This window comes from Bos mutus, chromosome 11 (assembly GCF_027580195.1).
Source record: "Bos mutus isolate GX-2022 chromosome 11, NWIPB_WYAK_1.1, whole genome shotgun sequence".
Lineage (NCBI taxonomy): Eukaryota > Metazoa > Chordata > Mammalia > Artiodactyla > Bovidae > Bos > Bos mutus.
Window position 1 is genome coordinate 99,425,407 of NC_091627.1, and position 27,806 is coordinate 99,453,212.

Genomic DNA, 27,806 nt, shown 5'->3' on the forward strand with positions numbered 1-27,806 from the left:
TTAGGGTCATACTCTAGTCTGCTTGGCTGCCGTGACAAAATACTATAGACTGGGAGGCTTATAAGCAACAGAAATTTATTTCTCAGTGTTCCAGAGGCTGGGAGCCTGAGAGCAGGGTGCCAGCATGGCCGGGTCGGGGGGGGGTCCCCTTTCCAGCTGGCAGATTTCTTATTATATTCTCATGTGGCAGAAGGGGCAAGGGTCTGGGGTCTCTTTTATAAGAACACTGATTCTATCCACCAAGGCTCCTCCCTCAGGACCCAGTCACCTCTCAAAGGCCCCACCTCCTAAAAGTATGATGCCAGGAATTGCTGTTTTTCATTCGCTCAGTCATGTCTGAGTCTTTGTAAGACCGTGGACTACAGCACGCCCAGGATTCCCTGTCCTTCATTATCTCCTAGAGCTTGCTTAAACTCATGTCCATTGAGTTGGTGATGCCATCCAACCAGGTCATCTTCTGTTGCCCCCTTCTCCTCCTGCCCTCAATCTTTCCCAGCATCAGGATCTTTTCCAATGAGTCAGCTCTTTGAGTCAGGTGGCCAAAGTACTGGAGCTTCAGCTTCAGCATCAGTCCTTCCAATAAATATTCAGGGTTGGTTTCCTTTAGGATTGACTGGTTTGATCTCCTTGCAGTCCAAGGGACTCGCAAGAGTCTTCTCCAACACCGCAGTTCAGGTGTTAGCATTCAAATATATGACTTTAGGGGATAGGAACTCTCCGAGCACAGCAGCCACCTTTGCAAGCTGCTGTTGTCAACCACAGTATAAGAGCTGGACTGTATCTGAGCTCCTCCATGTCGGGGTTTGAAAGCACTGATAAGACTTTATAGTCAATTTTAATGTCGACGATCCTTCTGAGCTGTTCAGTCATGAACTGGCCTGTGAAGAAGGCACGCTGGCTGGATGACTTTGTCTGCTCAGAATAGAACTCCATCATCTTGGTGTGGTGACGTGTCTACCACGGGTGGCTCAGAATTCTGGCTGCCAGAGGCCAACTGGAAAAATAAGGGCCCTCTGACTTGTTTTGGTTGGACAGGCAAAGCAGGAGGCCCACCAGCAGCGGGGATTCATGGGCAACCAGAGTTGGTCCCCGCAGGTCTAGGTGACTTCCAAGTTTCTTCCAGTGTCAAGGTGCCCAGACTGCAGTGTCACAAGTGTTTATTTGCACAAGAGGCGTGAGAGGGGCTGAGGATGGGGCCCTGGCAGGCTGGTCAGGTGTGCCCTCTGCCAGCCCTCCCCAAGCCCACAGGGTCCCCCCATGGATCTGACCACCTAGGCTCCTGTCTCCAGCCCCATGGGGGTCACACCACCTGCCAAACCTCCTGACAGCTGAACCATGACTCAAACCCTCCAAGGCTCCTGCCCAGGGGCTCAAAGGTTAATCCTCCATGTGCACAAGTCTTCATGAATGTTCAGAGCCAGTCAGTTAATGAGGGCTTCTCGAGAGGTGCTTCTTCCCCTAAAGAAGTAGCTCTGAGCAAAGGCAGCAGATAAACCCAGGTCTTTCCATAGGACACAACAAGAAACAGTGAGCTTCAAGCAAACAGCCCAGATGCAAGGCTTCCTTGTCTAACTGTGCACAACCCTTGGGATGATATTCTTTCCATCAGGGGAGATGAACCCCGTGTGGGCCTCCCACTTGCTGGCCGTGAGGTCAAAGGGCGTGTGCTTCAGCAGCTGCACAGGAGGAGAAGGTGGCCACCTCTTGGGAGGCATGCGATATCTCACTTTTTTCCAGAACTCGGTCTTCGCACACTGGGACTGTTCTGTGAAGTCTCCACTCCACTGGACGGCCCCGTGCTTCTGTTTGATATACTGAATGGACTCCGGCAAGGCCGTGTAGTCCTTGACCTTCCCCAGTTCAATCAGGATGACCTTTATCCCGTCCTGGATGAGAGCACTGTAGACCGCAATTTGTTCTTCTGACAGGTTCTTTGATAGGTCAAAGCTCAGCTCGTCAGGATCGATAATGATGATCAATCTTCTGCACAGCCTAATATTTTCATCGATGACATTGACCACAGCTGGAAATTAAGAAAGAAGATGTAAAACAGCTCACAATGAAAACAGCCCCACAGGGACTTCCCTGGTGGTCCTGTGATTAAGAATCTGCTTTGCAATGCAGGGGACACGGGTTCAATGCCTGGTCGGGGAACTAAGACCCCAAATGCCTGGAGCAACTAGGTCTTTGAGCCACAGCTTGAGAGTCCATGCGCTTTAACAGAAGATCCCACATGACCAAAGGCAGCCAAATCAATAAATTTTTAAAATAATAATAAAATAATAAATGAAAAAAAAAAGCCACTGGTTATGAACTACTCAGAACAAGGATCTTATCATGTCTAACCTTTTTTTTTTTTTTTTAGGTTTCTAACTTTATTTCCCCAAAACTGCATTCCTATGGGAAGTACAGGGCTTCTAGAATTTTCTCCACCTGAATAAATAAATTTTTAGTAAAGCATTTTCTTTATTGACTAAGATCCATAATATCTAGAATCCACTGTCTGAATTAACTATTCTGGTGAAAAGTCTATTATTGTCTGTTTTATAGTAAACCACTGGGATCTTTAAATTTTTATTGATTAATGCAAAACTTATTAAGCTCATAGTATATAATTTACTTGCATATGTATAAATATTCAGTATTTGTTATAATTCCCATTTTTATGTCTAACTTTGTATATCGAAACTTAGCTAAAGGTCTGGTATATATTAGAGGATAAATGCTTTTCTTTTTTTAAATAACAGACTTTTAAAGGATAGGACACATGTACTCAGCTCAAATGTACTAATCTCATTTGTGTTTCCCGCTTGTGCTTCATGGCTATTTAAATGACTAGGACTTACAGGACTAACTTGAAACCAAATAACATATTCTGCTGACTTGGGGAAGGGAAATTAACTTGGGGTCTTTTAGAAATAAAGACCAAGTTTTATATCACCCTTATCCTTAGGATATAAGAACAGACTGTAACCTCCCCAAGAGCACGTCCTTCTTCTCTTTGGTTTATTTTAATATTTCTAGTGCCTACAACATTGCCTGGCACACAGCAGGGGCTCAATAAATGTTTGTTGAAGAAGTGAATGAATGCAGCGTTACTGAAACACGAGCTCTTCTGCATGTTTGTAACAAGCCCTGGATCATACTTTCATTTCTTCCTGGAGAAGGATTTCATAACTTGAAAAGATGTGATAAGCTATGGATAGGAGCAGCCTACAAAACCAAGGTACTTAGAAACCTTTTATTTATTTATTTAAATTTTATTGTATATTTTTGGCTGGGCTAGGTCTTTGTTGCTGCAGGGGTTTTTCTCTGGTTGCAGCAAGCGGGGGCTATTGTCTAGTTGCGGGGCATGGGCTTCTCATTTCGGGAGCTGCTCTTATTGTGGAGTACAGGCAGTAGGCACAGGCTCAGTGGTTGTGACACATGGGCACAGCTGCTCGGTGGCATGCGGGATCTTCCCAGACCAGGGATCAAACTGTATCTCCTACATCGGCAGGTGGATTCTTTTACCACTGAGCCAACAGGGAAGCCCTATTCATTTTTTATCAAATTATTTCTTTATTCGGCTGTGCCAGGTCTTGGTTGCGGCACATCGGATATTTGATATTTGTTCTCACATGCAGGACTTTTAGTTGAGACAAACTATTTGATCCTAAAGGAAATCAACCTTGGATATCCACTGAAAAGACTGTTGCTGAAGCTGAAGCTCCAATACTCTGGCCGCCTGATGCGAAGAGCCGACTCACTGGAAAAGACCCTGATGCTGGGAAAGATTGAAGGTGAAAGGAGAAAGGGCCCGCAGAGGATGAGATGGTTAGATAGCATCACCGACTTGACCGACATGAATTTGAGCAAACTCCGAAAGAGAGTGGAGGACAGAGGAGCCTGGCATGATGCAGCCCATGGAGTCACAGAGTTAAACACAACTTATTGACTGAATGACAACAACGAGGGGAGGATTGGAGGTGATTGAAGCTCATAAAAACCAGCTTTAAATATGTATTAATTTACATATGCAAACCAACAGAAAATACTCAGTGATTAGTCTCAAGGATTCCACAGCCAAGGACCAGTTGTCTGTTTTGGGTCTCTTGGTCAATGCTAGGTATCTGATCGACCGAATTGTCCTACAAATGCGTCAACCATATCCGTACCCAGCCAGGAATCACAGTTATCCTGTCAGAGGAATGAACCTAAAGAAAGAAGAGAGATTGATCCTAACCTCCTCAGCTTGGGGGCTGTGGGCAGAGGAGGTGAAGGGCTCCCTGTGGTTCCATGTGGAAGGCAATCATACTTCCCGCCATTTGTGAAGTACAGGAAGAGAGAGATCCCTTTCCATTTTCTTTTTCTTTTTTTTCAATTGAGTCTCAGCATGAGGGATCCTAGTTCCTGGACCAGGAACAGAACCCATGCCCCCTTGCAGTGGAAGTGAGGAATTCTAACCCCTGGACCACCAGGGAATTCTTGTTCCTTTTCATTTTCTTCATTTCTTATTTTTAGACCTCACTGAAAACATACCTTGTCCAGGAAACTCATCCCTGCCAAATATGAATAACTTGTATCCACACTGCCTCTCCAGCACCTCCGGAAGAATTTTCAACACCAGCGTGTCCACATCATGACTCTGGCTTTCTCTCTGAGGCTTGGGATATAAAACATAAGCATCGTACAGCTTCCCATCTGAAAAGGAAATGGGGCAAGCTCGTGAAATTATTCCTACCAAACTGTGTGTGTGTGAGTTGCTCAGTCATGTCCAACTCTTTTCGATCCCATGGACTATAGCCCACCAGCCTCCTCTGTTCGTGGACTTCTTCAGGCAAGAATACTGGAGTGGGTTGCCGTTTCCTCCTCCAGGGGATCTTCCTGACCCAGGGATAAAACCCCTGTCTTCTGCATCGGCAGGCAGGTTCTTTACCACTGAGCCACCTGGGACACCTCCCTAATGCAAGCAGCTTCTCAAAGACATAAAATATTGATAGATGACTAATGAGAACCTACTGGATGGCACAGGGAACCCTACTCAACGCTCTGTGGTGACCTCAACAGGAAGGAAGTCCAAAAATCTCCTTGCAGGAGGCCCTTTTGTCCTGTCACTCAGCAAAGCTATATTTCAATTTAATCTTTACATCAGGTGCCTCCATCCTTAACTCATCTCTGTCTGAAGCACACCTTTCAAATATTTTGATCACATAATACCTTGCCTAACCTGTTGACTCCTTTCTTAGATTAAAGAAGCTAAAATGAAGAATAAGTAATTCGAGATGACCAGATCTCTTCCCCAGCTTCCCCTTCAGTCAGCTCACAAGCTGACTGTGTGAACAAGAGAGCTTCTAAAGAAAGACCCCAAGGAGTCAAGGAGCCTGCCTGCAGTGGGAGATGGCAACCAGCCTGGCCCCCATCTTGATGATTAACTAAAATTACTTCTCCTTTTCCCTTTAAAAACGTTCATGGCCAAGCAGAATCTTAGGAAGTAGTTCTGGGACATTAGTCCACCCTCTCCCAGGTTGCCAGCCTCCTGAATAAAGTAGCCTTTCGTTTTCCAACCAATCCCAGTCTCTCGAATAGTGGCTTTTGAGAGGCGAGCAGTTGGAGCTGAGTTTGGTAACATGTATGCCACTAGGGCTCCTCTGGTGGCTGAGACAGTAAAGAATTTGTCCGCAGTGTGGGAGACCCAGGTTCAATCCCTGGATTGGGAAGATCCCCTGGAGAACGGAATGGCTACCCACTCCAGTATTCTTGCCTGGAGAATTCCAAGGACAGAGGAGCCTGGAGGGCTACAGTCCATGGGGTCGCAAAGAGTCAGACATGACTGAGCAATTAACAACAACACAATAACATGCTACCCGTCACAAGTCCAGAGTGTTACCTTTGCTTCTGACTACCCAGCTATAAACTGGAGATTCCCATGAGCCCCGCCTTGGGTTCAATTATTTTGCTAGAATCACTCACAGACTCAGAGAAACATGCTACTATTAATAACTACATCACTGATTTATTATAAAAGGATTTTTAAAGGATATGAATCAAAAGGCAGATGAGAAGATGCACAGGGCAAAGGATGGGCAAGGATGCAGAGGCTCAATGCCCTCTCCAGGGCCCTATTCTCCCTAGACTCTACCTGGTCACCAGCCCAGAAGCTCTCCAAACCCTGTCCTTTAGGGCTTGTATGGAGGCTTTGTTACATAGACTCGTTTGATGAAATTAGGAAAAGGAAGCTTCACAAAGTTCATCCCTGAGTCATTATGGGCAACTGGGTCAGATTGTATTTTCCAAAAATAGCTCCAGAAGTATTTCCAGTCCCGCAGGCTCTTTTCAAACTTCGCCACACCCATAAAGAGCAGGATTCAGTTTCCCCTCCCTTTGCATTGGGTAAGACTCTGCAGCAGCCTTGATGCATGACCGTGGTAGAACCGACACTAGAAATCCAAGGTCTGAGTCATTTTAAAAACTATGTGGGTGAGAGGGGAGGGCTTCTCTGCTGGTCCAGTGGTTAAGAATCTGCCTGCCGATGCAGGGGACATGGGTTCAATCCCTGGTCCAGGAATACTCCATGTGCTGCGGGGCATCTACACCTGTGTGCCCGTGGGCCACAACTACTGTGCCCGTGCTCCTTAACAAGAGAAGCCACCGCAGTGAGACGCCTGTGCACTTCAGTGCCCACTCCAGTATCTTGCTGGGAAAATCCCACGGTCACCAGAGGAGCCTGGTGGGCTAGAGTCCATGGGGTCGCAGGGTATCGGACACAACTGAAGCGACGGACCAGGCACGCATAAAATATTGATCGATAACCAATGAGAACCTACTGTACAGCACAGGGCCCTCTACTCAGTGCTCTGTGGAGACGGACCCTAAATGGGAAGGAAATCCAAAAAAGCGGGGATGTATGTACACATATAGCTGATTCACTTTGCTGTACAGCAGAAACTAACACAACATCGTTAAGCAACTATACGCCCAAAAAAAAAAATTTTTTTTTTAACAGACAATACATAGAACTTATGGACTTTAGCCAAGACCGTCCAGGACTACTTAATCAAACTGTGAATTAGACACACCTCACTATGAATCACTCCTGCAGCTTGACTTATCTTGTTGGAATAAACTTATCAGGAGAAGGACGCATTTTCTCTTCTTCATTGGTATTTGCTGCCGCTGACTCCGCATGTTCCCAAATAACCAGAGAATGTCCTCACAGGGCACAAAGCTGGGAACAGCATCTGGGTTCCCCTCAAGAGTCTCATCACTCACTGACTGTTGAAGTCACACTCAGAGGGGAATCAGCGAATGAGCTGGAGGAAATGTAGCTATAAAGGACGCATGCACTTTGCTGACTTAAAGAAGAAGAGAACCTCTGGCTGACTGTTCCCGTCTCAAGTCCTCAGCCCACTGGCTCCGATCATGGTCAGCAGCCCGGTCTGAGCAGAGGGCGGGGCTCCCTGAGTCGCTTGTCTGTCCAGCTTCCGCCCTCGGGATGAGATGCCATACAATTCCTTTTCCTCTTCCTGCTCCATCTGACTCACCCTCGGCAGCTTCACCGTGGGCTCTGCACTCACGCTCCCTGGAATCCCGGTGAGTCAGAGAGACGGAGCTCTGGGGACACCCCAACAGGCCCCTGTCCGTCAACGCATGAAGCAGCTCTGTGTCAGGAAAGACAAACAGCTTTGCTGCCCTGAAGCCTCTTCTCAAACAGATGCAGGAGGATCACGGGCAGAGACGGGCTGACATGGAACAGGCTCTCCAGGGACCACAGCCCAGCTCAGCCCAGACCACTGCCCACAGAACTAAAAGAGTTTCAGGGCACACATAGGGAACAGACTTGTGCACACAGCCAGGGAAGGAGAGGGTGGGATGAACATGGAAACATATACTTACCATGTGTAAAACAGATAGCCAGTGGAAAACTGCTGTGTGACAGAGGAGGCTCAGCCCAGTGCCCTGTGACAACCTTGAGGGGCGGGATGGAGTAAGGGGTGGGCGGGAGGTTCCAGAGGGAGGGGATATATGTCTGCCTATGGCTGATTCATGCTAATGTATGGCAGAAAACAACACAATACTGTAAAGCAATTAACCTCCAATGAAAAATAAATTTTTTAAAAAATCTTAAGAAAAAAGAGCTTCAGGTTGCACTGGTCACACACAGCCAATTTCCACAAGTTAATTTTGCTATCAAGAAAGAATTCATTGTTTCCCAGGTTGCTCAATGGCTGCTGATTTTGAATTCTGAAATTTCATTTAAACTCCAAGTTAGGACACCTATGCTTTATCAAACCTGTGCACAAGCATGTGTTTTTTCCTATGCAAAGGCAGGCACTTCATGTGAATATTGCCCTTCTGTGCAACAAGGATTCCTAACGCGTGCCTGGACTCCCCACTCCCCTGAGTTCCCATCAGCATTGCAAGTCTGGGGACCTGAAAGTGATGCCTCCGCAGATCTCCGTGCAGAAAGCTGCTCAGACAGACCTCTCCCAGCCGTGTATGCCTTTTTCTATCCAATTAAGAAAGATTAAAGCAGATTTAATGATGATGAAGCTGAAGCTCCAATACTTTGGCCACCTGATGGCCCTGATCCTGGGAAAGAGTGAAGGCAAAAGGAGAAACAGGCAGTAGAGGATGAGATGGTTGGATGGCATCACCGACTCAATGGACATGAGCTTGAGCAAACTCTGGGAGATAGCGAAGAACAGGAAGCCTGGCGTGCTGCAGTCCATGGGGTTGCAAAGAATCGGACATGACCTGGTGACTGAACAACAGCAAGTACGCTCACCTTCTATGGGCCCTGCAGAATGGAAGGAACTTCGATACCAAAGTACAATGTCGATCTTAAAAATGTTGTAGATACACATGGCAGACACCACTGCACCAGTCAAGATGAGAAGCCCTCCTATCAAGTAAGCTCGAAAATCTGGAACTACAAATGACAGAAAAAATAAAAATAAATAATAGTACTATGAAGAGTCATTTATGCACTTTACTTATATGGATCCCATTACATATGCCAAATAGAAATGCACTAAATGTTAATGAGAATAACACAAAGATTTCTTTACAGTTAAATAATAGGTTTTTGTTATTGCCGTTTAGTCACTCGTCATGCCTGACTCTCTGTGACCCATGGGCCTGACTGTAGCCCACCAGGCTCCTCTGTCCATGGCATTTCCCAGGCAAGAACACTGGAGTGAGTTGCCATTTCCTCCTCCAGGGGATCTTCCCAAGAGAGGGATCAAGCCCACGTCTCCTGCATTGGCAGGAGGATTCTTTACCACTGAGCCACCTGGGAAGCCCAAAAATCTCTTCACAGTTAAATAATAGGTATAGGGAGTAGATGAACTTGGTCTTGGCCATGAATCTGAGGAAGAAACGTGCTCTTGGGAACTTGGAGAGGGAAACTCTGTAGACACCTAGCTCCGGATGGTAGATGTGATACAGCTCTGACTGCAGAAGACTGCTCACCTGTCAAAGCACACCTGGCCAGGTAACTCCTTACTCATCGCTAGACTCTCCAGAGGTCAGACACCACTTAGCGACTGAACCACAACAGGTGGGACTAGGGGGAAAGGATCTGCCTGCCAATGCAGGAGACACAAGAGACACGGTTTCAATCCTGGGTGGGGAAAATGCCCTGGAGCAGGAAATGGCAGCCCACTCTAGTAATCTTGCCTGGAGAATTCCATGGACAGAAAAGCCCGGTCATCTATAGTCTGTGAGGCAGCAGAGAGTCAGACAACACTGAGCACGTCTATCTATCTATCTACAGCTGATTAACGTTGTATTAGCTTCAGGTGTACAGCAAAAGGATTCAGTTACACATATACATGTATCTATCCTTCAAATTCTTTTCCCATTTGGGTTGCTACATAATATTGAGCATATTCTTGATTCTGTTGTATTACTCTTATAATCACCTTCCCAGTGACTCAGAATTGAGCCCCATCGAGGGGCTTCCCAGGTGGCGCTAGTGGTAAAGAACTCGCCTGCAATGCAGGAGACATAAGAGATGCGGGTTCGATCCCTGGGTCAGGAAGATCCCCTGTAGAAGGAAACGGCAACCCACTCCAGTATTCTTGCCTGGAGAATCCCACGGACAGAGGAGCCTGGTCAGCTACAGTCCATGGTGTAGCACAGAGTCAGACATGACTGAAGTGACTTAGCATGCATGCACACGCCCCATGATAGACAAAGAACCACCAGTTGCCACCCCTGGAAGCCATCCCCATGGCTGCACAAGACTGGCCAAGAGCCAAACTCCAGCCTCATCTGCCCTGTTCACCAGCAGCAGCCAGGGAGGCACCTGTCTGCAAGACACTAGCTCAGGAAGGGCGTTTACACCTGGTTGTGTTTTGTGAGCACCTTGCTGAGCAATTAAGGCAAAAAGCAGTGGGCAGATGTCCAAGGAGCAGAACCAGTTTCTCTGGAACTCCAAGTCCCTGAGAACATGCTTCTACATATCTGAGAAGAGGAACAGCCCACAGCTTTCTGCCTTACCATGGCCCGAAGTTGTGCTGCCAAAGAAGGAGGCTCCAGGAGGGAGAGAATCAGAAAAGAGGAACCAGGACAGGGGAAGAGAAATTCTGTCCATTCTTAGAATCCACCGCACGTCTACCACTTCCTTCATCCTCCCTGGTCCTCTGGTCCCCACTGGAAAGTGTGTGTGTGGGTAGGGAATGGGGGGGGGGCGGCGGGGAGGGGAGCTTACTAAAGAGGCAATCACAAGCTGCCCCAGGCCACACCATGTTGCAAACATTTTGCAAAGAAATCCTTATGCACACTTGTATGTCTTCAAATCCATGGCACAATAAAGCACGATAAATAAAAACACCTTCTGTACCCTAAAATCAATCCACTGATGAAGTCCCAGCCCTGCCAAGTGGAGCTGCTCTGCACTCTGGTGCCGTTGCTCCTGACCTCTTGTCTGAGCCTCTAGCTCCTAACTATTCAATGGATTCTCCTCCTCCTCCCTCCCACCACCCCCGATTTCTTCACCCTTTACCAGCTCTTGGACCAACTGTACCACCTGTCTTTTTAGGAACACTGCGTCTGGGGACCTTCACTGTACACGTCAGGGATATTGGCATTATAAAGAGATCATGCCCACAATGTTTATGAGATTCAAAAAGCCCCTGGTAAAGTAGACAGGAGTGATGGCCAGATATTCTTAGGTTGATCATTCACTGCATTCAGGAGTGTCAATTCCCTCTGCTCTATAAATAAGCTAAAAGACGATGACATTCAAAACAGGAAACTAACGAATACGTTCAAAGGGAGTATTGGCTTTGAAACTGAAATAAGTGGGAATCTCTCTGTTGAGACATCAGGTATCCAAGTGAAAACTCTATTTAAAGTGGGATTTCTCATTTGGGTCCACATGGCCACCACCAGCCTTAAGCTGAGATGGTAAGCCAAGAACAAGCGATTAAAAGAAATTTATAGAAGGGCACACCCAATCCAAACAACTCTCTAGAGATCCTGATAAACGAAATCAGACTCACACCTATAGGTGTCTTCAAGAAAAATCAGGAAGTCTAACGGAGAAGCTGTCATCTTACCTCTGGTTTCAAGTAAACCAAGATGAGGCTTGAATTTAAGTTCCTAAGAATTTAGGGAAAACAAAACCAGAGAGCACCGGTCCAGAAATACATTGCATGTGAGATATGAAATAAGCGTTAACAGGAACAGTGATGAATTCAGTGAGTGTAGGTTTCTTAACTAACCTAAAACAAAGTGGACAAAGGACCCTTTCCTTCTGTATGATTAAGCAGGTGTTCACCGCCAGCACCATTCATTTGCTTTGAGCCTCAGAATCCTTCTGAACACAGTGCTTCCATGTGGTCAGTATCTCTAAGTCAGTATTGACATGGAAATCTCATCTTCAGTCTAGTTGAGGCAGATTTCAGTCATAGCCATTTCAGGTCTTGTGCGAGCTCCAAGGTTTCCCTCAGTCAGATTTCCCTCTTTCCTCTGGGCTGGACACTGAGATACTCTGTCCAGCAAATCTACTCCTGATGATGAACCACAGAGAACTGCTTCTACATGAGTACTGCTGGCAAATCAAAGCCTTCTCTCTTGTGTGAAGAGATGCGAAAACTAAAGAGTTGATATTAATAGAATTATTTTTTTAAAAAGCTGTCTTGGGAAACCACAGGCAAGTCTCCTACAAGGTACTTCAAACCCTTCCTCTGACTTTTCTCCAGATGATTTCACCCTTCACTTTCTACTCTCTGGTTCCACTGCCTCCATTAGACAATGAGCACACTCTGCACAGTGCTAAGTTCACTATCTGCATACACACACGAGGCAAAGTCCAGGCTCCAGGCAGCTAATGATGTTAGCAATTCACCCCTGCTGATGACACGAGAGAAGAGAAGGGTCCCTCCTGCTCGAATACCTGAATTTAGCCTCTATCGATAATTTTACACAGCTACATGAAAAAAATATACATTGGCATTTTATAGCACATGGCCTCTAATAAACAACCGAAAAGCTGAAAATCACAAGCACGTGATTATAAAAGTTGAGCAAATCAGGTGTCATAAAGGAATACCTCTGCTTCCTGGAGTGCTGATACATAAAATCTCAATGAATATTCAGAAGGAGCTTTCCAAGGACACTGCAGTGAAAAAACAGCCTGACCCCAAGAGCATATTCAGACAGGGTATCAGCTTTTAATTAGATTTCATATTGAGTTTCCTTACTCCAAACCACTCTGCGGGCTCGCAGCAAGCATTTAATGCTCTTTCCTGTGTGTTTCCTTGCCATCATCTGGAACTCTCTGAGCAGTGCCCACCCCAGAAGGACATTACCTGGGAGCGTTAGTATAAAGTAAGCAGCAGACACTCCAGCATGGCACACGAAAGGGTGACCATAATCTTCCATTTTCACTTCTAAGAAGGTTATGTTCACTGTGTAAAAAATATGTTCTGGAAAAATAGTGTAGTTTCTATAAAAGAAAAGAGCCCATCATTAATACGTACATGAGCTGTCTTTACCCACCAGATTTTTATGAACTTTTGTCTGGAGAGTAAAGTTCTTTCTTGGAGTACACTTGGAACCATTATTTTACCCTGAGAATACCCCGCTGGCTCAATGAGGCAATGGATTATGTAGCTCCAAATGTAATGTACATTTTCTTTCAGAAAGTGACACAAAAGTGCCCTCCTTCTCATTCGAGACACTGTCCTCAGCCCTAAGGGGTCCTCCCCTGTTCTTCTCCACCCATTCTAACTTATTTACACTGCAACACCCAACACACGTCTGTCCTTTGACTTCATTCGCCTTCTTTTCTACCACTTGGCTTAAACCATCATCAGTTGGGTTTGTACCACTCCATGAGCTAATGATCATGCACCATCTCCCCCAAGAATCCCCATGTCACTGTCCACTTCACTGCTTAAGCCTTGAAGGCCCATGGCTCATGATATAACCAAGTAGGAATGAATGAGACTGATTATAAGGCCTAGCTGAGGCTGCTTGAAGCCATGTTTGATTGTTTTGCCTCCTTTCTCTAAGACGTAAGCAGGATTGGTAGCATGAGCATCTTTTTTAAAAATCATTTTTACTACTGATTGATTGGCAGCCCTGCGGGACATGAGGGATCTTAGTTCCCTGACCAGGGATGGAACCTGTGCTCCTTTCGGTGGAAGCTTGGAGTCTTAACCACTGGAGCACCAGCAAAGTCTCTGAGCATCTTCTCTGACCCAGATGCTTGGCTTTCTGAAACATAGCACCAAAAGGAATGAGGGAGAGGCTGTGAGAGTCACCTAACAAGCAGTACCAGCACCAATGTCATTTAGATGGGGAAATTCTTGCTAGGTTTTAGAGAAGCCAGGAAAGCAGGACACCCACTCAATCCCTTCCTGAATGCGCTTGGATTCCCCGTAGTAGTCGTCCACCAGGGTGTTGTTGACCCTCCAGCAGCGTGGGTTTGTGTTGTCCCACGAGTCTGTTATGTTGCAGTTGACGATGAGCGTGGAGCCTGTACAATCAAATTCAGAAACACTTAGTGAGATCCCAGCCAAGGTGACCTGCTTCACAAAGGCACCTTGCTGCTGAACCTTGAATAGCTTTCAATGACCAAAAATATCCTCCCTGAGGTCAACATCCATCTGCTTTGTTCTCTCCCTGGACAGAGATGAGGAGGACACGAGACCGTGCGGGATGTGTACTGCACGCAGACAAGAATAAGCGGCCAAACATCACCAGGCTGGGGCCAGTGTTTGTCACATCAGGGGCACAGATACTACTTCTCCTCTTAGCAAAGAACGTTACAATTTAAAAAGTATTTCACACATGTTTTGGTCTTCATCTCTAAAACACTCCTACAGAGCAGAAAAGGAGTGGTGCCATTATCCCCATCTTACAGATGAGAACATTGAGGTCCAGGTAGATCAAGTGACTTGCTCAAAGTCACACATTAGAGGAAGGAGCAAGATATGAACTCTGGTTTTCTAATTCCAAATCCAGTCAGATTAAGCACATTCCGTTTCATTTCTAATTTTAAAAGATTTTTATTTTTAAATAATGAATTCTTAGTTCAAGTTTCCTAAATGACTTTTCAGTATCTATGCAGTAAGTGTATCATTTTTTTTTCTCCTTAAGCTCATTTATGCAAAAGATGAATTATCTAATATTAAACAAGTTTGCATTGCTCCATGTAACCCCAGTTTTGCCCTTTATGTACATTGTTAAAATAAATTTGCTAGCAATGTGCTTTACATTTTTCATCTGTATTTATGAATGATTTGGTCTGAAATTTTCCTTTGTAATAATGTCCTTGTTAGGTTTGGGTGTCCAGGTTTTCCTGACCTTATGAAATGACATAAGGATTATTTCCTCTTTTTCTTCTCTCTTAAACAATTTGTTGAAAATTGGTGTTAATTCTTTATTAAATGTTTTTTAGAATTCACCAGGAAAGCCAAATAAACCCAGATTTCTGTTTGTGGGAAGATTTTAAATTAATTTATATGACTATTTTGCTCTGCCAAGGCTTATCTTTTCTCTCTTAATTATCTAAGCACAATGACTAGAATTTTCAAAGACAGGAGAGGGGAACAAAGTTAACTGAGAGTTAATAACCGCTATACTTACCTTGTCTAGGTGTTTATGAAATCCACAAGAGTATTCACATGGTGAGTGATTTGTAAACAAATATCCTAATTGTTATTATTATTATTATTGAACTTTCCTTGAAAATTCAAGAGGACGAAAGAACCCTCCTTAAAACATGTGGGTCCAGAGACTTTTAAGCAGATGGGCTTCCCTGGTGACTCACATGGTAAAGAATCTGCCTGCAGTGCAAGAGACCTCAGTTTGATTCCTGGGTTGGGAAGATCCCCTGGAGAAGGGAATGGCAAACCACTGCAGTATTCTTGCCTGGAGGATCCCATGGACAGAGGAGCCTGGTGGGCTATAGTCCATGCGGCCACAAGGAGTCGGATATGACTGAGAGCACGCACACATCTGATTTCCTATTTTGCTTTATAAGCTTTCTCATCTCTGTCTTTAATGTTTGAGTTTCTCTGCATTTGAGAGATTCAGTTTGCTGGAGCTTTCTCTCCCTTTTTTATTCTGCCTCATACCTGCCCCAAGCCTTCGGCCCTTAGCAACTTCAGAGGCTCCGATAAGTTTACTCACCAAGTTTTACTTCAATTGAATTGTTTTTTGGATAAATGATCTTAGGGATTCTTCCTCCATTCCCTACTTTTTCTGCTAAAAAAATCATAACACATGAGATTGTGTTAGAAACATACTCAACTACTTGAATGCAATCATACCATAAAACATGGCACTGAGCAGACCTTCAATAAACATTGGTCAAGAAAAAAACAAAACTCATGGTGCGACCAAATATCACTCCATAAATGCATATTTTTCAACCAGGTTATCATTGAATTGCTAAGGGGAAAATCTGAACGCTGGGCTACCAAGAGAAGTCATGTCACTGTTATATATATGACATAAATATAAACAGATGAGATCGTGTGATAAATTCTCACTGCCTGGTCATCCAATATACTTCCAATATACTGCTTAGTGGCAATAAGTGAAGCTCTGACCTGAGTCCTAGACAGAAATAGTAACCCTAATGGTCTATCGCCAGTTCCATTCTTCCATCCTCCGACTCTGCCCTTCTGCATTCTTCACGCCGTTCCTCCCCTGTGTCCTTCACCTTTTGCATCCCTCTCCCTCACGTTATAACCATCTTCCCTGTGTTGACTCTCCAACCCTTTGACTTTCTCCATGTCTTCCCTTCTCCATTTGTCTACCAATATTTAGCAACTGGGCATCCCAGGTGGCTCAGCGCTAAAGAATTCACCTGCTGAGGCAGGAGACAAGGGTTCGATCCCAGGTCCAGGAAAATCGCACATGCCACGGAGCAACTAAGGCTGTGCGCCACAACTGCTGAGCCTGTGCTGTAGCAGCTGTAACTGCCAAAGCCTGCACACCCCAGAGCCTGTGCGCCACAAGAGAAGCCACTGCAATAAGCCTGCACACCACACCTAGAGAGTAGTCCCACTCCCCACAACTGGAGAAAAGCCCATGCAGCAACGAAGCCCCAGCACAGCCAAAATGAAATAAGTGAAAAAATTACCCATCTCATTCATGAATCATCTGATTTATCTCGGCCTCTTTCCCACTCAGACTTCAGGGCTCCATCAGAGCAGCGGTCACGGCTCTTCTCATCATCATGATCTCCCTGCCCGGCACAGGACCTGACCTTGATGAGCACCCAGTAAAGGGTCCATACGTGACTGCCTGAAGAACAGTCCCCTACCGCTTGCAGCCAAGTGCAGATGATCACACCCAGAAGATGCTATGGCAGCTTTCTAAGTGGTCCCTAGATCTCAAGACCCTCTTCAACTCCTTCTCGAACCATCTCGGAACTGATCTCATCCATCGCGAGTGCAGCCTTGGGGCTCCGCATTTGCATGCATTCAAGGACTCCTCAGTGGCAACTTGGTAAAGCCAGTGTATAATCGGCCCCCTTGACCTTGCCCCTCTAACTCCACGACCTCAACTCCCATCACTGCTTAGCTCACACTTCTATATGCCCTAGAAAGATTACTCTTAAAGCCAACATGAACTATGATGGTACACATTTCTATGCATTGTCTGAGGCTCTTATCTCTGCCTTTCCTCCCTCTTCTTTACTTCTGTAAAACCTGCTCATCCTTCAAACTTCAGATGAGAAGATACTTCCTCTTGGAAGCCTTCCAAGACCATTTATTTATGTGCCACCCATGCATCTACTTTTGATTTTTTCCTGCTCCCCCAGACCCTGTCTATAACTCTCTCTTTGCCACATAATGTTAAGACAATCCATTTATATCTCTAGCTCCACTACAACTGGGCTGATAGCTCCTCAGTAGAAGAAAGAATTTAAAAATTTTTCTTATCATCACATTTTAACAAGTTTTGGCACATAACAGATTACAAGTAAACGTTTATTGCAAAGATGTGACATATAGATGATTGGACTCAACGATTCCTTAAGGTATTCTTCATTTTGCCTTTGAAACTTCACCTTATAAAGAACTCCCAATGTAATACTAAAGCATAAGAGTAGTCAATCATTCAGTTCATTGATAGATTTGTGTGTAGTCTAAGTCAGGCTCTGGAGTATGTGTTGGGAATTCAGTGCTCAATAAGACAATGATTGTGCCTTCTTCTGGGGAGACATATTTTTGCTGTTGTTGAGTTGCTGTCATGTCCCACTCTTTGAGATCCTGTGGACTGCAGCATACCAGGCTTCCCTGTCTGTCACTATCTCTCTGAGTTTGCTCAGACTCATGTTCATTGAGTTGGTGATGCCATCCAACCATCTGATCCTCTGCCGCCCTCTTCTCCTCTTGCCTTCAATCTTTCCCAGCAACAGGGTCTTTTCTAATGAGTTGGTTCTTCGCATCAGGTGGCCAAACTGTTGGAGTTTCAGCTTCAACATCAGTCCTTCCAGTGAATATTTAGGGTTAATTTCCTTAAGGATTGACTGACTGGTTTGATCTTCTTGTTGTCCAAGAGATTCTCAAGAGTCTTCTCCAGCACCACAGCTCAAAAGCATCAAATCTTTGGCGCTCTACCCTCTTTACGGTCCAACTCTCACCTTTGTTGAATATCTGTACTTTTTCAGGCACCCCATGAGCCTCTCTATAGACACAATCTCATTTAATTTTCATGCATAAACCAGGAGTTTTGAGTCTTCTGTTTTTTTCAGATGAGAAAATTAAACTGCTCATGCCCTTTCACCCCACTATTCCTAACTTCTGATCCTAATAAAGACATATTTGAGAGCCTGTTAATCCTCAGGAAAATCAGGATGGGGAAACTCTTCTGCCCAAAACCACTCATCTCGAGCAAACCCAAGAGCAGTCAAGGTGAAGGGTAAGTGCGTACTTACTGACAGTCACAGAGATGCTATTGAAAACAGTGTGCTGTTTCTTTGCGTGTGTGAGGCTGGCTTCACATTCATAGTTCCCTCTGTCCTCCACCGAGACATTCTTTACTAAAAGCTTTCTTCCCCGAGAAATAAACCGTTCTCCTTCTATCTCTATACAGTCCTTAAAAAACAAAAAACAAAAAAAACACTTTTTTTCAATTCAAAGAGTATCTTAGGGTATCAGTTACATTCATAATTAGCACCAGTCCATGAACCACGGAGAGACAAGAAATCTATGTGATCTCTAGACCTTAGGTAATTTATAAGCTAATTGAAGACATATATATTTATATAGTGAAGCAGCTCAGTTGTGTTTGACTCTTTGTGACCCCATGGACTGTACAGCCTACCAGATTCCTTCTCCAAGGGATCTTCCTGACCCAGGGATTGAACCTGGGTCTCCTGTCTTGCAGGCAGACAGACATTTTATTGTCTGAGCCACCAGAGAAGCATATATTTATATAAGATATATATTTTATAAAATACATATATATTATCTCCTGCAGAAGGGAATGGCAACCCACTCCAGTATTCTTGCCTGAAAAATTCCATGGACAGAGGAGCCTGGTGTTACAGTTCATGAGGTCGCAAAGAGTCAGCCACGACTGAGCACACCAGTACGTATGTATGTGTGTGTATATATATATATATATATATATATGTATATATATATTTATATAAAACATATATCCCCAGAAAATTTGAAAAAGAGTATTCTACAGGCTAGAGTGATGTTATAAACATGAGTTGAGAGAAGAGAAGCCTGCATAGACAGGAAGTAAGACTTCATGGGGAAGGATTACACCTGCTCCATAAAGGAGCTTGGTAGGAGGATGTGATCAAGCAAGAATGTCTTCCACCCACCAGAGCCCAAGTCCCCCAGTGCACCACAATCCAATGGCACCAAGTAAGGCTGCAAGCCCAGGTGAGTAAGGAATGCCCCCTCATTCCATCCGTTCTACCTCACACACTGTCTTGATGATCCCCACTTCCTAACTCAATTTCTCAAATAGCCTAAAGATCAACGTGGCACCATACTCAAGTCCTTCTGATTGATTCACCAAGTGAGGACTTGACTGAAAAAGTGGGCATCAACAAATGAATGGATAAAGGAGATCTGAGGTATATATCTGCAACTATCTACCTATATTTCAATATTACTCAGTCATAAAAAGAATGAAATAATGTCATCTGAAGCAACATGGATTGACCTAGAGGTTATCATACTGAATGAAGTAAGTCAGACAGAGAAAGACAAATATCATATGATATGACATATATGGAATCTAAAACAGGATACAACTACTTATTTACAAAAACAGACTCAAGATATATGATTGTCAAAGGAAGGGATGGCGGAATAAATTAGGAGTTTGGGACTAGCAGATATAAACTACCACATATAAAACAAACAACAAGGACCTACTATACAGCATTGGGAACTAGAGTCAATATTTTGTAAGAAACCACAGTGGAAAAGAAAAAATAAAATAAAAGGCAGGGAAAAGGACATTCATTGCCACATTCCTGTGAGAGAAGAAAACAGAAACAAACTCAATGAATGTGAAATATATAACAGAGACGATCAACAAAGGCGAAGATTGGTTCTTTGAAAGGAGTAACAGAACTGACAAATCTCTTACGAGACTGAATAAGAGAGAGTATGTGTGTGTGTGTGAGACAAACAGAGATACAGAGAAACACACTGTAGTAGGGAGTAAAGGTAAACCTTACTATAGGAGACATTAAAAGCAGAGCATTGAAATTGTTTAGTAATTTCACGCCAGAGCATCTGTAACATTTAATGAAAAGAACAACTTCCTAGAAAACAAAATCTTACCAAAACCCATTCAAGATAAGCAAGAAATCTGTATAATCCTATGACCATTAAATAAATGAAGTCAGTAGATGGAAACATTCCCACAAAGAGAACTTCTGACCCAGATGGCTGTACTGGCAAAGGGCTAACAGGCAGAGCCAGAGGAAAACTAGCTTAAATGTTAAATACTATGCTAGACGGTGCTCCTGCTTGCCCAGGATTATGCCTTATACATTATTATCTGCTGATACGGTCAAGAAAGGAGAAAGTCTGAAGGTAAAAACACAACGTGTAGAAGGGTGAGCATATGATGCCCCATTTCCATAAAAAAGGAAGGACTAGGACACATGGCGACCTTCTCCAAAAGGATTTAAGCCAGCATGCTGAGCCTCCCAGGACGGCTGCTACCAGTATGCTTGTATGGAATTACACAAGGATGATGCAAAGCCTGCAACGAACTAATGATAGCAGCCAATGGGCCCAGGAAATATGGATCAGAACTGAGAAGGAGACTTTCCAGGGCATGCCTTCCGATACTTTGTGATTCTTGAATCCTGCGCGTGGACTGTGCATGCAGAGAAACCACTATCCATTCAGTGAAACTACTTAATTAATCTTAATGAAAAAGAATAATGAAACATAGTCTGAAAAGCAAAAATAACTGGGGCAGGAGTGGATACAAATAAGCAATTACAAAGCTCTAATAACTATAAATTAAAAATAAGTAATTTGCAGGGTTAAATTATCAATTGCAATTAGGTCACAAATCTCTCTCTTTAGCAATTTTGCTTTAAAAGGTACAACGAAGTGTTTCTGTGGTGGGAAGACCTGGGTTTGATCCCTGGGTTGGGAAGACCTGGAGGAGGGCACAGCAATCCACTCCAGTATTCTTTCTTGGAGAATCCCCATGGACAGAGGAGCCTGGTGGCTACAGTCTATGGGGTCAACAAGAGTCAGACACGACTTAGCGACTAAGTACAGTACAACACAGGGCTTCCCTGGTGGCTCAGTGGTAAAGAATCTGCCTGCCAAGGCAGGAGACATGGGTTCAATCCCTGGTCTGGGAAGACCTCGCATGCCACAGAGCAACTAAGCTAGAGCACCCCAACTACTGAGCCCACACACCCGAGAGTCCATGCTCTTCAACAAGAGAAGCCACCGCAATGAGAAGCCTGAGGACCACGCTGAGAGTGTATCCCCTGTAGCCACAACCAGAGAAAAGCCCACACAGCGGCAAAGACCCAGTACAGCCAACGAATAAAGTTATTTTTAAAAAAAGGAAACTTTAAAAAAAACAACAAAAAAACCTGAGGTTTTAAAGAGCAGGAAGGAAAATATCATTAGAATTTTTTTTTTTTTTTACCTTATACCACTTTACTGAATCCAAATAAAAATTGTTCGGGAAGTTGAGGTGACATATAAGGATGTCATCTCTTCCGACCTGCAGGATCTGCTTGTACTCATGAGACACATTCAGTTGACTGTTTTCAGAAGCACTACACCAATATTGTTCAAACACAGTGAGGTTGACTTGCATTCTGGGACAGATGTCCGTATCACTGTAAGAAAACAACAGGTTGTAACTTCAGGAACTCAAACAGTCACAGAACCAAATGATTCCGTCCATCTCCAAAAATTTCCTGATCCTCTTCCAGGCACTGTGCGCAACCCTTTACCTCAACAAGACAACATACATCTCACAAGTCATTCATTACAGAAGGAAAAAAAAGCATTTGGCTTGTGGAAACGTGGGAGGACATCTTATCCAAATAATCAAAATGAACATCCCCAAGAACAAGCATGTGAACAAGAGGCACCTCTGAGTGTGCTGTCTGAAAAGAATGCAAACCACTTGCATAGCGTTCCAGCCAAGGAGGCTCAGCCTGAACCGCCTGAGGAAGAAATATCTGGCAAACCCAACTTAAGAGATAGAATATAAAATAATTGCCTATACTCCTTAAGAATGTCAACGTCACACACTTTCTCTCTCTCTCTCACACACACACACACACACACAACAAGCTGAAGATCTGTTCCCAATGAAAAGAGATTAAAAATAAACAAGTCCATTCTATTCATCTGAGTCTCTATTCCACAAATAGATTCATCAGTACCATTTTTCTAGATTCCATGCTGCTGCTGCTGCTGCTGCTAAGGCTCTTCAGTCATGTCTGACTCTGTGCGACCCCATAGACGGCAGCCCACCAGGCTCCCCCATCCTTAGGATTCTCCAGGCAAGAACACTGGAGTGGGTTGTCATTTCCTTCTCCAATGCAAGAAAGTGAAAAGTGAAAGTGAAGTCGCTCGGTCATGTCCGACTCTTCGTGACCCCATGGACCGCAGCCCACCAGGCTCCTCCATCCATGGGATTTTCCAGGCAAGAGTACTGGAGTGGGGTGCCATTGCCTCCTCCGCTAGATTCCATATGTATTAATATACAATATTCATTTTTCTTTTTCTGACTTCACTTCTGGACATAGCGGGGAAGGAGAGGGTGAGATGAATTGAAAGAGTAACACTGACATATTCACACTACCATGTGTGAAATAGACAGCTAGCACGAAGCAGCTCTATAGCACCAGGAGCTCAGCTCGGGGCTCTGTGATGATCAAGAGGGGTGGGATGTGGGGTTGTGGGAGCGAGGCTCTCCAGGAGGGGACACATGTATACTTACAGCTGATTCACACTATTGTACAGCAGAAACCAACACAGTGTGTGTGCATGCTCCATTGCTTCAGTCATGTCTGACTCTTCGTGACCCCACAGACTGTAGCCCGCCAGGCTTCTCTGTCCATGGGACTCTACAGGCAAAAATACTGGAGCGGAATAATACTGGATATAATTTAATAATATAATAAAAATACTGGAAGGGAAACTTCCCAAGGATCGAACCCGTATCTGCCTGCGCTGTCTCCTGCATTGTGGGTGGATTCTTTACCCACTGAGCCAGCAAGGAAGCCCACCAACACAACACTGTAAACCAATTATCCTCCAATTTAAAAAAAACAAAAAATACAGCTAAATGCAATGCAATGATCCTGAATTGGAACCTCTACAGGAAAAGGAAGAAAAACATTTATAAAAATCATCCTGTAGAAGATAGATAAAACTACTATATGAATCAGGGAGTAGATAAAACTATTGTGTTGATTAAATTTCCTGAATGTGATAACTATCTGGTGATGATGTAAGAGAATATTCTTGTTGAGAGAAAATACATATTGAAATGAGAGAAATACATCAGGGTCCCTGATGTCTCAGAAGGTAAAGAATCTGCCTGTAATGCAGGAGACCAGGATTTGATCCCTGGGTCAGGAAGATCCCCTGGAAAAGGGAATGGCAACTCACTCCAGTATTCTTGCCAGAGGAACCTGATGGGTTGCAGTCCATGGGGTCACAAAGAGTCAGACACGACTGAGCAAAGAAAACTTGCACTTTTCATATGTATATAACTGAATCACTTTGCTCTACACCTGAAACTAACACAACACCGTGAATCAATTATCCTCCAACAAAAATAAAGAAAAATAAAGCCCCAGTTAGAGTAGAAAATGAATAAATCCAGACTGGACAACCAGACAGATTCATGTGACATCAGATCTCCAACTCCAGTTAATTAATAACCTAGAGGAAACGGGAAATCAGACCCCATAAGACATGGGCAGCTGGTCTGCAGAGAATGAAATTGTGGGACGGGACTACCGGCGCTCGCACGTGTGTCTCTGAGTAACAGCGTACCCTGAATCAATCACACGGAAATGAGGAATCTGGCAGCAATCAGAGAGACATGTGGTCATCTGGAAACACAGAAAAGGACCTAGAGACCCTAGGGACTGTGAAAGAGGAAAGATGCAACTGCATTTCTGGGGTACTTCACATGGGATCTGGGGTAATTTTTACTTCAATCCTATCTGACTGGCCTGATTTCCACTTTACAGATAAGAAAGCCAGGCTCGTGGAGGTTAAATAATTCATGCAGGTCATGCCTGTTGGCTGCTGCTGCTGCTGCTAAGTTACTTCAGTCGTGTCTGACTCTGTGTGACCCCATAGACGGCAGCCCACCAGGCTCCCCCATCCCTGGGATTCTCCAGGCAAGAACACTGGAGTGGGTTGCCATTTCCTTCTCCAATGCGTGAAAGTGAAAAGTGAAAGTGAAATCGCTTAGTCGTGTCTGACCCTCAGTGACCCCATTGACTGCAGCCTACCAGGCTCCTCCATCCGTGGGATTTTCCAAGCAAGAGTACTAGAGTGGGGTGCCATTGCCTTCTCTGGCCCGTTGGCAAAGGAGGATAACAAAATGGGACCCTCAGCCAAAATTAGGTCTGCAGAAGTGTTTTAATTAGGACACACACACAAAGCTTATTGGAAAGGTAACCACATACACACTCATTCTAATTTCCAGGTTACCTTGACAATTTGGAAGATGTCTTTGAACTAAATGAGTATGTGTGTTAGTCGTTCAGTTGTGTCTGACTCTTTGCGACCCCAAGGACTATAGCCTGCCAGGCTCCTCTGTCCATGGGATCCTCCAGGCAAGAATAATGGAGTGGGTTGCCATTCCCTTCTTCAAGGGATCTTCCCAATGCAGGGATCCAGGTCTCCTGCATTGCAAGTGGATGCTTTACTGCCTGTGCCGCCACTGAACTGAATAGACGGCCGATTTTGGTGAGGCATATGTTTTCCTGTTCACCGCAGTCCCCGCCAGACTCAATTACCTCCCACCAGACCTGTATCACTCACTTGAGTTACTTCCTAGCACGAGCCTTAGTGTGAGGTCTGGAACACACCTGATGCTTGGACACTGTTAATTCCTACAACAGATTCCTTACAAAAAAACCTTTATTTCAAGAAAGAAGGCAGCAATCATATTAGGATAAATAGGCTTTGTAAGCTGGGCTGACCTTTGGCAGCATTTCAATGAGAAAAGATGCATTTCCTGTTTCAATAGCCGATTTACAAACTTCTTCTGTTTAAAAGCCTATTCACTGAAACCATCTCATAACAATCACAAAAACTATACTCTTCTCATTGAGTTTTCTACATTGATTAAGAGTTTATCAAGAATTTTTCTAAAAGAATTATACCCATATGTATATACACATATATACACAGGGTTTCCCTGATGGCTCAGTGGTAAGGAATCTGTCTGACAATGCAGGACACTTGGGTTCAATCCCTGGAGCAGGAAGATCTCCTGGAGAAGGAGATGGCTACCCAGTGCAGTATTCTTGCCTAGGAAATCCCATGGACAGAGGAGTCTTGTGGGCTACAGCTCATGGAGTGACAAAAGAGTCGTACACAACTTAGCAACTACACAACAACAACTGTGTATATGCACATACATATATGAGTAAGAGAGAGTTCTCTTTTGAATGAGGAACTTACTTTGTGTGACATTGGTAGATCCCAGAGTCCTCCCCTTTCACAGGGAGAAACAAAATCCAATTTTGGTCCTGGTGAATTCTAGACTGTGTGTTTTTGGATATTGGGATTTTGCTAGGATATTTATACCACGTTGCATCTACTTTCCCTGATGTTGGCAGAGAGTAGATGCAATTAAAAGCTGTAGGCTGGTCTACTGATGCCATCTCTTGCAGAGTCAAGTCCTCGCAAGTATCTAGGGAAGGAAAGGGAAAAAATAATCACCACTGAGAGTGCTGGTTGAACAAACACCTCAATTTTCTTGCTGATTTGAAATTTTATTTACAAATTTTCTCAGCGTGAGAGTTTCCTAAAAACAGTCTGCTGATGTGGAAGTATAACCCAAACTCCTTCCATCTGTCCCTAAGGGGATTTACTGAGTCCAATCCTCCCCCCATCCCCAAATCATCTTTCCCATTTGGAATGATTTTCTCTTTCCCTACTCTTCCCTTGTGGCTCAGCTGGTAAAGAATCCGCCCGCAATGCGGGAGACCTGGGTTCAATCCCTGGGTTGGGAGGATCCCCTGGAGAAGGGAAAGGCTACCCACTCCAGTATTCTGGCCTGGAGAAGTCATGGACTGTATAGTTCATGGGGTCTCAGAGAGTAGGACACAACAACTTTCACTTTCTTCACACTTTCTTCTATTCTAAGACCCTAATTCCTTCATCCTCTTCCTTCAGAGAAAACATTCCTATTCTGAGCCCCATTTGACCTGTTTTTCTTCAGCACTGCCTTCCAGTTAATTCACTCTGTCCCAAATAAAACCTGTAAGTATTTTGTCCCACAGAGGATTGTTAAACAATTCTCTCACATTAAAGTTCGTTTCTAACACCTTGCTTAGTTTTTCTTAGAAGTAATTTGTTCCATTGCTAGTTTCTTTGCTTTTTACCTTGGTCTAAAACATCCCTTTGACATATAAAACAGAGGCATCATAATCTCTTTGTGCGTTTTAACTCGAGTCTTGACTTGCAACTTTGCCCAACTCCTCCCTGCTTTAAGTCACTTTAAAGCTCAAAGGTGACATTCCGCGCAGGGCATCAGACACTGGGAGCTGAAACCTGCAGTTTCCCCATCCCGCTGGATTCTGCCTGCACCACTAGGGCAAGAGTCACCGCACGCGCGATGCTCCAGGGTTCGAGAGGGGGCTCGCACAGAGCGGCGGGGAGGTCTGGAGGGAGCGCAGCCGCTGAGACCCGAACTAACCGGACGTACCTGCTCTGATAAAGCGCGGAAGAGCGATGGACACGACGCAGAGGAGCAAGGACAGCATTCCCCTATCAGCTGCGAGAAAGAAAGAGGATGGCATGGGAAGGGGCGCAGCGGGCACGGCGCGCGCTCCTCTGGCACAGGGCCTGGGTAGTGAGACCTCTCAATCTCAGAGATCCCAGCCGAGCCACCCACCTTCCCTTCTGCACCCGGAGCCCTCCAACTTTGGCTCCCCCACCCCGTATACCCTGACGTGTCCCCCAAGACTGCTCCCTCCCCGGCCCCGTCCTCGCTCTGAGCGCCCATCTCCAGAATCCGGCATCAGTGGGAGCCTCCACGCCCCGGGAGGCGCCGTGGGGGCCTCGGGGCGGGTCCCTTCTTCCAGGCTGCCCAGTCCTCCCTTGAGGGCTCAGCGACATCCCCTCTGTCACCCAGCTCTCGGCCCCTGCTCCCCGTGGTGGCGCCCAGGTCCCCACCCGCGCGTCGCGCGAAGACTCCCCTGCGGGCCCTTGACCTCGGGATCCTTCTGGGCCCCGCAGTCTACACGGAAACTCCAAACACCCACTCACTCCGGAGAAGCCAGCTTAGGCCTACTTGGCAAAGGCCGGCAGGAACAAAGGTAGGAAGACGCACGGGCAGTGGACGGGTGCTCCACACCTTCGTCCAGAGACGAAGTTGTCTCCCCCAAGGTCGCCCAGCCAGAAAGGGGCTGCCCGGGAGTCCGGATCGCCGCCCCCCGCCCCAGTCGAGAGCATTTTCGCCACCTCCTTCCCTGAGCACCTTTCCAGTGCCTGGCGCCCCGCCCGCGAGCTGCTCACCGCCGAGTTCAACTGGGTGTGTGCCTGCCCGACTGGATGGGCGCGCAGGATCACATAGAAAGTGCAGACTGACAGCCCGGGATTGAGCTCTGTGGTGGCATTTCCATACCA

At 45.2% G+C, this 27,806-nt stretch overlaps 1 protein-coding gene across 1 annotated transcript; it reads right to left on the reverse strand.

Moving 5' to 3' along the window:
• On the reverse strand, window positions 1-27,806 carry IL1RL2 (interleukin 1 receptor like 2). The gene is made up of 11 exons (XM_005899937.2): window positions 27,696-27,806; window positions 26,884-26,952; window positions 25,635-25,866; window positions 21,613-21,808; window positions 18,392-18,551; window positions 15,631-15,705; window positions 13,843-13,972; window positions 12,801-12,937; window positions 8,768-8,911; window positions 4,522-4,683; window positions 1-2,023 (listed from the first exon to the last, which is right to left on the reverse strand). The coding sequence occupies exons 2-11, from the start codon at window positions 26,939-26,941 to the stop codon at window positions 1,569-1,571; spliced, it is 1,749 nt and encodes a 582-aa protein (XP_005899999.2). The 5' UTR covers window positions 26,942-26,952; window positions 27,696-27,806; the 3' UTR covers window positions 1-1,568.

Bases quoted from the DNA above. Each gene is read 5' to 3' on its own strand.
- IL1RL2 (XM_005899937.2), bottom strand. From the start codon at position 26,941: ATGCTGTCCTTGCTCCTCTGCGTCGTGTCCATCGCTCTTCCGCGCTTT. The intron at 25,867-26,883 runs GTACGTCCGGTT...TTCCTTCCCTAG, and splicing joins TCCGCGCTTTATCAGAGCAG to ATACTTGCGAGGACTTGACT. The intron at 13,973-15,630 runs GTGAGTAAACTT...TTGATTGTACAG, and splicing joins TTCAATTGAAGTAAAACTTG to GCTCCACGCTCATCGTCAAC.